General features: G+C 45.7%; 1 protein-coding gene across 6 annotated transcripts in view; it reads left to right on the forward strand.

Moving 5' to 3' along the window:
* The window catches only part of Cluap1 (clusterin associated protein 1), a 40505-nt gene extending 36902 nt beyond the window's left edge, over window positions 1-3603 (forward strand). For 3 of the 6 annotated variants that reach the window (XM_075941734.1, XM_075941733.1, XM_075941731.1), the window contains exons 11-13: window positions 101-156; window positions 360-416; window positions 3157-3603. In XM_075941734.1, the coding sequence (XP_075797849.1) occupies window positions 101-156; window positions 360-416; window positions 3157-3306 (263 nt within the window). In that variant the 3' untranslated portion in view covers window positions 3307-3603. The remainder of the gene's footprint in view (window positions 1-100; window positions 157-359; window positions 417-3156) is intronic. The other 3 variants (XM_075941735.1, XM_075941732.1, XM_075941736.1) reach the window with 2 other exon arrangements.
* The last annotated feature ends 7400 nt before the right edge of the window (window positions 3604-11003 follow it).

Consider the following 11003-nt stretch of genomic DNA (forward strand, 5'->3'; position numbering starts at 1 on the left):
ACTTTAGTATTTCCCCAGTTTTCCAAGGAAAAGCAAGTCTTAAATGTCATTGCCTGCCTTATTTTCCAAGAATCTCATAATTCATGTTTTGTTTTCTCAGGAAGGCCCAGCAAACGCATCGTGGGCACAATGCAAGGTGGAGACTCTGATGAAGATGTAAGTCCCAACACCTTCTCGCCACTCCTGTGCCTCTTGGTCCTGGGGCTGTCCTGATAGATTGGCTCAGGTCTGCCAGCAGTCAGAGACGACCTTCCCCACACATCCCTCAAGTGACAGTGTGATTGCTTGTTGCTCACTTCACACCAATGCTCGCCCCTTTTCCACCTTCTCACTCTTCTTTCCATTCTCGCTTTCCAAAGACGGAAGCAGCACCAGCCCTCTTAGGTAAATGCAAGAATCCCCGCTCCAGGAAGCAGGTTGGTTTTCATTTCTTGCCTCATCTGTTTGTTGGTGTGTGCTGACCTGTTCAGAGTCAGCAGAGCCCCTCTCCTGCAGGGCAATGCTTCCTCTCTTGGGCAAGAAGCCCTCTCAGTAGATGCTGTGGTGAGAGAGACGGAGTGGCCTCTTCTGTTACCACACAGAAGGGTCAAACACTGAGACCAAAGATGAGAAAGACGGGGCAGTCGTCAGGCCCTGAACCATAGCCCAGAAATGAAGTCTGGTGCCAGGGCCAGGGCCCAGCACTGGCCTTTCTTCAGCACCATCCCACGACTCTGGAGCAGGAGCAGGGAAGAGGTGTCTCCTCAGACCAGGGCCTCAGAGAGGCCTAGCTGCTGGTGCCTTGAGCTCCACCAAGCAGATAACTGAGTAGAGAACTTAGCGGAAAGCAATGTCAGGGTTCTCAGGATGGCAGGCTGAGCATGCCCTGCCGGCTCCTGAGCCCTTTCTCTGCTGCAGTCCCTGGCAGTGTTGCTTGGCCCATGTAGCACAGGTTACTGGAGAGACACCAATCCCAGGCCAGTGTAAGGTACAGACGTATGTCTGGGGCACGGCACTGGTGCCTGCACAGGGACAGAACAGGAACATATGCTCTCATATGAGGCTTGGCTAATAAGTACCACAGCACGGTGTTGTCTAGATTCATAGGAACAAGCTGGCCCCCATCCTGCTGGGCAGGATACAGAGAAACTTGTACCTGGAATTCCCAAGGGCCAGTCAATAGAGAGACAGGGAAATCACTCAACAATAACTTTCTTTTTAACAGAAGAGGCTCATGATAAGGTCCTGTCCACCTGGGTCTGAAACAGAGAGGGTCTGGCCTACAGGAACCAGTGCTTCGTGGAAAGTGGTGTCTGCTCTGTTTTATTTGCTTGCATGTTCTGCAGAATGAATGTGTCTGCAGTGGCTTGGGTCTTCTGCTAATTTCGTGGAGACTGTTCACACAGTTCCTCTGTCATTGGCTTGACTTCATGTGTCTGTTCAGCATGTATACCTGGGTTCCGTCAGTGTCAGGTCCTGGGCGCAGCAGGGAGAACACCAGTCCTTGCCTTTGGGATCGTGTGTTCTAGTAGCAGTCCAGCAGACATTCCACAGAGACAAGGGATCTTTTCACACGTCCAGGCAAGGCCTCTATTGAGAAATTGAAGCCGACCTGTATGAGTGAAAGGGTGAGCCATGTTGAGGTGGGCAGAGCCCCTGGGCCTAGGGGTGGACACCTACAGTGAGGCGGTGGCAGGATGGAGGGCACTTGGCGAGAGGTGAGAGACAGTGGGGGTGATGCAGAGCCATGCAGGATGCCATAGGACCTGGGAGACAGGCCATGTTGGGGAGTTGTCAGCCCAGGGAGGAAGAAACTGAGGTGCCAAGTGTAACTGCCTACGTTGGAGGGGAAGGTGTTCTAGCCAAGGCCACAATGGTGTTAGTACTGAGAAGCAGTCAGAGTCTGGGTGTTTCTGAGACTGGACCCATCTTGTTTTGTTAGTTGATTGCACCAGGGTAATGAAGAGAAATGCAGAATGCTTCAGTGGTAGAACTAACGAAAGCCTGGGGTTTTAACTTCCTGAGACAGAGGTGACTTGAAGCCACTTAGAGGGCAGATTAGGAAAAGTTTGGAATTTAAGAAACAGGGCTGGGCCAGAAGTGGAACTTGGGAGCCAAGCATATTTAGATGGAAGTCGTGATAAAGATGTGATTGCACTGTTTGGGGAGCAGGAAGAGAAAAGAGGAGGCCTGCAGTCCTGAGCTACCTCTGTCTTGCAGAGGCCAGAGAATTAAAGAGGATTGGGCAAAGGAGTTGGAACGCACTCAGCAGAGAGCTAAGGATAGAGGGCAGAGTGGAATGTTTGGCATAGAAGATGGAGAAGAGGACTTCAGGAAAGAAGGGTGGGTTGGTGACAGAAGTCCCCACCTCTGTGGAGCCCACCGGATTGGCATTCTTTCCATCTTGATAAGGTTTGGGCTTATGGGATAGAGCCTGTTGTGCTTATGTAACAGGAGGGATACACTTGGGGACACTTGAATATAGCAATTTGTTCAAGGAGTTCATTTATTTTTTTCATGCAAAACAGGTCTTTCTATGTAGCTTAGACTGGCCTCAAATTTATAGTCATCCTCCTGCCTTAACCTCTGGAGTGCTGGCATTGTAGGCTTGTACCACCATAGGCCTGGCTTTCCCAGGGATTTCTTCTGGAAGAGAAGCAGACAGTGAAGGAAAGCTAGAGAAGGTGGTAGCCCTTCAAAGAAGGTAATTCTAACATGTATGTACTACTTGGAATAGTCTAAGCTGGGTGGCCAGTCATCTTGGTATATATGGAGCGGAGGAGTTGGTGCTCCCTGGATCCGGAGCGTGAAGGAGCTAGGGCACCCTCACCTTGCCTTCTTACCCACATGTGTGCTGCTTCCTGGAGTCGGCCTCCCTTTCCTGCCCTTCTTGCTGTCTACTGTCTACTGGGTCTCTACACTGCAGGACCCATTCAGCCCTTAGGTTCCTCAGCATGAGCTAAGAGTAGTCCCAAGACATCCATGGAAAGCCACCTCCTGCTGGACAACCCTGGTAAAGGCTGGTGTTTGAGTTACTGGTTCTGTCCCCAGTCTAGTGTGCTGTGTTCACACAACCTTCCCCTGTTACTGCACTGTCCCTGAGAGAGCAAAGGGTCTCTAAGAACAAGACACAGTGGGGAGCCAGCACCATACTGCATTTGCCCTCTTTTGCTCCAGGAAGACTCGGAGGACAGCGAGATCGACATGGAAGACGACGAAGAGGATGATGACGATCTGGAAGATGAAAGCATTGCTCTCTCGCCAGCTAAGCCCAGGCGACGGGTCCGCAAGCCTGAGCCCCTGGACGAGAGCGACAATGACTTCTGACCTTCTTGCCAGGGGACCCAGGCAGACTCAGAGCCTCAGAGCTGTAGGTAAACAGGGAATCAGCAGACTGGAAAGGTAACATGTATCTGGTTCACTACACCATCTGGGCTTAACCATTATCAAAACCAAGCCCAATAAAGATACTCTTTTGTCTTATATCCTAACACTTGGGAAATGCATGTGTTCTAAGTAATTCAAATCCACAAGAAAAGCTTTGAGGAGAAATATAAACTGACACCATGTAAGTCTTGGCTGTTATTATTAAATTAATTTTTCTTGGCATTCAGGTCACAGAAAGGCTCTAGATTATGAATGTTTCATTTTCTCTCAGAGGGCTGGTCTTCTGGGAGACAGATTCACTTCAAATGACATGCCGCCTTTACAGTCCCCAGCCTGGGCTGGATGGGAACCACTATCTGGGTGACTCAGCAAATGCAGCTCCAACTCCTACAGCTGCCAACTCCTACTAGCAGGCACCCACCACGTGAGTGTGTATGTGTGTGTGTGTGTATATACATGAGTGTTACATGTGTGAGTAGGTATACATGTTTATGCTGATATGCGTGCATGTATGTGTGAAGGCCAGAAGACAACCTCTGGTTGTTCCTCAGGAACTGTCCACCTTTTTAGGGAGTAGGGATGGGTCTCTTTGGGACCTGGGAGGTCACCAGTTAGCTTAGACTGACTAGACAGTCTGATCTATGTATCTGTCTCGTCTCCACCTTCCCAGAGCCAGGATTTTGAGGACACATTCACAGTGCCTGGAATTTTTGTGGGGGTTTGGAGACTGCACTCAGACCCTCATGCTTGCATGGCAAGCGTTATATAAACTGAACTCTATCCTCAGCCCAGTTGGCGTTTCTTATTTTGTTTCATTTGTTTCATAAGGACTTACTATGAAGCCCTGGCTGGCTTAGAGCTCCTATGTAGACCAGTCTGGCCTTGAACTTACAGAGGTCCGTCTGCCTCTGCCTTAGAGTTCTGGGATTAAAGGTGTGCACCACTCCTGGTGTGCAATGCCGTGTGCATGTGGGAAAGTGGAGGACAACTTCTCGCCAGTTCCCACTCTTCATCTTTTTTGTTCACTGTTGCATAGTACAGGCCAGCTGGCCCACAAACTTTTAAGGGGCCAGTCCCCACCTCTCATTATAGACACACTTTACTACATTCAGTTTTATGTAGGATTTGTAGTTTTATGAGATTTAGATTATGTAGATTTGTGAGGATTCAGACTCGGGTCCTTGTACTTGGACAGCAAACGCCTTCTCAGCTAGTGCCTCATCCACTAGCTCGCTCTTTCTTTCTTTCTTTCTTTCTTTCTTTCTTTCTTTCTTTCTTTCTCTTTTTCTTTCTTTTGTTCTTTCTTTTTTTTTTTTTTTGCTAGTTTTTTGTTTTGTTTTTTTGAGACAGGATTTTTGTGTGTAACAGCCCTAGCTGTCCTGGAACTAGCTCTTGTAGACCAGGCTGGCCTTGAACTCACAGAGATCCGCCTGCCTCTGCCTCCCAAGTGCTGGAATTAAAAGCATGTGCCACCATGACCTGGCTAGCTGCTATTTCTTAAAGGAGCTTTGTCTAAAGTCTAACAAGATGCTAGTCTGTGGCATAGAGATGCAAGTAGTTATCCTGCACCTGAATGTCTTCCTGAAGGAGCCATCAGAAAGGGAAAGCACCAGTACTGATTTGTGTTTCTTATTTGAAAAATAAACCCGAACTAATTTGGTAAAGTGGTACTCAAAATATTTCCATGTGAAAAGAAAGCAAGAGATAAGTAAAATTAACTTTACTCTTCAAACACTGGTTGGGGAGATGGCTCAGTGGGTGTGGTCATTTTCTACGCCAGCACGAGGACCTAAATTTGGGTCTGCAGAATCTACATAAAAAAACTGCGTGTGGCCAGGCCCACTACTGCCTATCTTTAAAGAGGCAGGCTGGTCTCTGGGAGTTCAATGCCAGCCTGGTCTACACAGGAAGTTCCAGGTCAGCCAGGGCTACTCAGTGAGACCCTGACTCAAAAAAAAAAAAAAAACAGTAAAAATCTGAGTGTGACTATACACACCTGTAACCCCAGCATGGTGTGACTGGAGCCTGTTGGCCAGCCTGCTCCAGTCTGAAGAGACGCTGGGAGGATGATGAGGCTTTGGGGACAGCTGTATTGAAAAATTCCTTGAAGTGAGGCATCCCAGTTGGGCATTTGTTTAAGAAGATACAGCACATCAGGAGGTGGGAGTAGCAAGTGGTGGAGGCTCTTTGGAAATCTATGATAACCAGTGTCTGCATAGTGATGTCTAGTAATGGCTGTAAATACACAAACTTTCTTTCCAGAGAAACCTTTGAGCAGAATGTGTTCATTTCTCTCTACATTCTTCTCAAATTCTAGTAAAACCAGGGGGAGGAAGGGAGCAGAGAGGGAAGAATGAAGAAAAGAGGAGAGGAGAAGTGGGGAGGAAGAGGAAACTTCCTTGGGGGGTAAATCCACAGACTACCCAGAACCAGAGCAGAGAGCTGTCAGTCAATGGCAACTTCAGTGCTGTGGGAAACAGACAGGAACAGTAAAGCTGGAGGAGCCACTGGAGTGTCTTCCCCAACAGATAGAAAAGTCTGAGGTAAAAGTAGCAAGGTGCGGCCTATTCGCCTTTGAGCTCCGTGGAACCCTGAAACACAGTCTGCTCCAATACTGAGGGCACCTAAGAGGTGAGTCAGCGGCCAGAGGGCCGGACCGCCAGACACCCCACTCTCTGGGACCTCCCCAGTGGGACAAAACCCAGGAGCCCCTCCCCAACTCCCTCAGCCCTCAGCCGTTTTAGCCAACCAGCGAGTTTTCCTGTGGCTGGGCTAGCCCCCAACCCAACCCACCCCCAAGCCTGCCTATTTGCCTGTGAGCTCCGTGGAACCCTGAAACACGGCCTGCTCCAATACTAAGGGGACCTAAGAGCCTGCAAGCTCGTGGAACCCTGAAACACAGCTTGCTTCCATACTGAGGGGACCTAAGAAACAGCCACAGCAAGGATTGGACCAAGATGCCAAGACACTGCTGGCCTCATTTGAAGGAAGAGATGGGTAGGCACCAATGCAAGAAATCCTCCAACATCCTAAAAAGCAACATGGTAACATCAGAATCCATCGGACACACAACAGGAAGACTTGATCATTCTAACTCAGAAGAAGTAGAAGAAAATGACTTTAAATGTAACTTTATGAAAATGATGGAGATCTTTAAAGAGGAAATGAAAAACTCCCTTAAAGAAATGAAAGAGAAGACAAACAAAAAATTTGAAGAAATTAATGAATCCCTCAAAGAAAACCAAGAAAAAACAAATAGGTGAAGGAAACAGTTCAAGACTTGAAGACTGAAACAGAGGGAATAAAGAAAACACAAACCAAGGGAATTCTGGATATGGAAAATCTGCGTAAACCAACAGGAACTACAGAGACAAGTATAACCAATAGAATACAAGAGATAGAAAAAAGAATCTCAGGTGCTAAAGATACTGTAGAAGAAATAGACTCATTGGTCAAAGAAACATTAAATCCAACAAATTCTTAACACAAAACATTCAGGAAATCTGGGACACCATGAAAGATCAAACCTAAGAATAATAGGGGTAGAAGAAAGAGAACTCCAGCTCAAAGGCCGAGAAAATATATTCAACAAAATTATAGAAAACTTTCCCAACCTAAAGAAGGATACTCCTCAAAGGGTTCCACATAATAGAAATGAAAGGGTCACTGCCAAACTCTTTTTATGAGGCTACAGTTACCCAGATACCAAAACTGCACAAAGATTCAACCAAGAAAGAGAATTACAGACCAGTTTCATTCATGAACAAGGATGCAAAAATTCTTAATAAAATATTGGCAAACTGAATCCAACAACACATAAAAAAATCCATCATTATCAAGTAGTCTTCATCTCAGAGATACAGGGCTTGTTCAATATATGAAAATCTATCAATGTAATCCATCATATAAATAAACTGAAAGAAAAAAACCATATGATCATTTCATTAGATGCTGAAAAAGCATTTGACATAATTCAACATCCCTTCATGATAAAGGTCTTGGAGAGATCAAGGATACAAGGATCATATCTAAATATAATAAAAGCAATATACAGCAAGCCAACAGCAAACATCAAATTAAATGGAGAGAAACAAAGTGATTCCACTAAAATCAGGAACAAGACAAGGCTGTCCACTCTCTCCATATTTCTTCAACATAGTTCTTGAAGTTTTAGCATTAGCAATAAGACAACAAAAGGAGATCAAGGGGATTCATATTGGAAAGGAAGAAGTCAAACTTTTCGTTATTTGCAGATGATATGATAGTGTACATAAGTGACCCCAAAAACTCTATCAGAGATCTCCCACAGCTGATAAATACCTTCAGTGACGTGGCAGGATACAAGATCAACTCAAAAAATTAATAGCCCTCCTATACACAAATGATAAGGAAGCTGAGAGGGAAATCAGAGAAACATCACTTTTCACAATAGCCATAAATAACATAAAATATCTTGGGGTAATACTAACCAAGGAACTGAAAGACCTATTTGACATGAACATTAAGTCTTTGAAGAAAGAAATTGAAGAAGATACTAGAAAATGGAAAGATCTCCCATACCCTCGGATAGGAAGGATCAACATAGTAAAAATGGCAATCCTACCAAAGGCAATCTATAGAGTCAATGCAAGCCCATCAAAATCCCAACACAATTCTTCACAGACCTTGAAAGAACAATAATCAACTTCATATGAAAAAAAAACCCCAGGATAGCCAAAACAATCCTGTACAATAAAGGAACTGCCAGAGGCATTATCATCCCTGACATCAAGTTCTATTACAGAGCTACAGTAATAAAAACAGAGATGTTGACCAATGGAATCGAATTGAAGACCCGGATATTAACCCACACACCTATGAACACCTAATTTTTGACAAAGAAGCTAAAATTATACAATGGAAAAAAGAAAGCATCTTCAACAAATGGTGCTAGCATAACCGGATGTCAACCTGTAGAAGAATGAAAATAGATTCATATCTATCTCCATGCATGAAACTCGAGTCCAAATGGATTAAGGACCTCAATATAAATCCAACCACACTGAACCTGATTGATGAGAAAGTGGAAAGTAGTCTTTCAATACATGGGCACAGGAAACCACTTCCTAAGTATAACCCCAATAGCTCAGACACTAAGAGCAACAATAAATAAATGGGACCTCCTGAAACTGAGAAGCTTCTGTAAAGCAAAGGACACAGAAAATAAGACAAAAAAGGCAGCCTGAATGGGCAAAGATCTTCACCAACCCCACATCAGACAAAGGACTGATCTCCAAAATATATAAAGAACTCAAGAAATTAGACATCAAAATTCCCAATTAAAAAATGGGGTTCTGAACTAAACAGAATTCTCAACAGAAGAATTTCAAATGGCCAAAAGATACTTAAGGAAATGTTCAACTTCCTTAGCTATCAGGCAAATGCAAATTAAAACAACTCTGAGATACCATCCTACACCTGTCAGAATGGCTAAGATCAAAAACACTAATGATAGCTTGTGCTGGAGAGGATGTGGAGTAAGGGGAACACTCATCCATTGCTGGTGGGAATGCAAACTTGTACAACTACTTTGGAAATCAGTATGGCGGTTTCTCAGAAAATTGGGAATCAACCCAACTCAGGATCCAGCAATACCACTCTTGGGAATATACCCAAAATATGCTCAGTCATACTACAAAAGCATTCGTTCAACTATGTTCATAGCAGCATTATTTGTAATAGCCAGACCTGGAAACAACCTAGATGCCCCTCAACTGAAGAATGGATAAAGAAAGTGTGGCACATTTACACATTAGAGTACTACTCAGCGGGGGGAAAAATGACATCTTGAATTTCGCATGAAAGTGGATGGAATTAGAAAACACTATTCTGAGTGAGGTGACCCAGACCCAAAAAGATGAATATGATATGTACTCACTCATAAGTGGATACTAGCTATAAACAAAGAATATTGAGCCTATAGTTCATGATCCTAGAGAAGCTAAGTAATAAGGTGAACCTAAAGAAAAACATATATGGACCCACCTGGGGGTTGGAGACAAAAAGGGTCGCCTTACAGGATTATAAGCATGGGAGCAGGGAGGGGGTAGATGGGGGAGGAGAGGGGGGAGAGGTGGGGAGAAGCGGGGGGGTTGAGGAGGACTTGAGGGAAGGGGACAGTCGAGATGGAGGGGGGACAGATATGAGAGCAAGGAGAGAGATACCTTGATGGGGGGGCATTATGGGGTTGGCAAGAAGCCTGGCTCTAGAGAAATTCCCAGGAATCCACAAAGAATGACCCCAGCTAGAACCCTAAGCAATAGAGGAGAGGATGCCCGAACTGACCTTGTCCTGTATTCAGATTGATGATTATCTTAAATATCACCATAGAACCTTCGTCCAGCAACTGATGGAAACAGAGGCAGAGACCCACATCAGAGCACTGGACTAAGCTCCCAAGGTCCAGTTGAAAAGTAGAAGGAATGAGAATATGAGCAAGGAGGTCAAGACCATGAGGGGTTTATCCACTGAAACAGTCTACCTGAGCTAATGGGAGCTCACCTACTCCAGCTGGATTGGGAAGGAACAAGCATAGGACCAAGCTAGTCCCTCTGAATGTGGTTGACAGTTGCATGGCTGGGGCAGACTGAGTGGCACTGTGATTTTTCTCTGCTGCTTGCACTGGCTTTTGGGATCCTATTCTCTTTAGATGTATACCTTGCTCAGCCTAGATATAGTGGGGAAGGCCTTGGACCTTCCACAGGGCAAGGTACTTTGCCCTCTCTTAGGATTGGAGGGGGGTGGGGTATGAGGGTGTGTGGAGGGAATGGGAGGAGGGGAGGGAGTGGAAACTTGGATTGGTATTTAAAAAAAAGAAAGCTAATAAAAATCCGTTTAAAATAAAGAATAAAAGTAAAAAAAAAAGAAGAGTAGCAAGGTGTGCTCAACAGCAGAGGGCGTACCTCAGCAGCGGAGGGCGTGCCTCAACAGCGGAGGGCGTGCCTCAACAGCGGAGGGCGTGCCTCAGCAGCGGTGGGAGTGCCTCAACAGCGGAGGGCGTGCCTCAGCAGCAGAGGGCGTGTTGCAGAAGCTGCAGAAGACAGCAGCGGAGATTGTCCAGTTAAAACAATGGGAGGAAACTCAAACTGCTGTTCTGCTTAGTGCTGTCTTGATTCCGGGCTCACATTTTGGCTTTGGTGATGCAGCTAGACCTTGTGAACCCTTTTCTTCGCTAGCCAGAGAGCTGTGAAGTCTCGATAGTGGGTTTGGACAGAACTTTTGGAAGTGGACCATCTAGTTCTAGTGAGTCTTGCTCTCGTTATCATTGGAAGGCACCCTCTGTCCTCACAGTGTTTGGACTTCAGACTTCCACACTAGGCTTCGACAGGCTACCCTTTTCCCAGCATTTGTCTACTGACTGACTGAAGTCTTCCTGTCTGCTGAGCTCCAAGGTAAGCCACAGGCCTAAAGCAACGTTGTTGTTGTTGGCAGTGTGGGGGATGGATCTCAGGACCTACTCCACTGAGGGGGGAGGATATAGCGCCAGTCTGAGAGCTGGGACAGCCTCTCACATCGTAAAAGTACCAAAAGAAAGAAAATAGCATTCTATACCCAGAAACAATACACTGCAAAACCAAAATGAATGCACCTTCAGTTTC

This window comes from Microtus pennsylvanicus, chromosome 11 (assembly GCF_037038515.1).
Source record: "Microtus pennsylvanicus isolate mMicPen1 chromosome 11, mMicPen1.hap1, whole genome shotgun sequence".
Lineage (NCBI taxonomy): Eukaryota > Metazoa > Chordata > Mammalia > Rodentia > Cricetidae > Microtus > Microtus pennsylvanicus.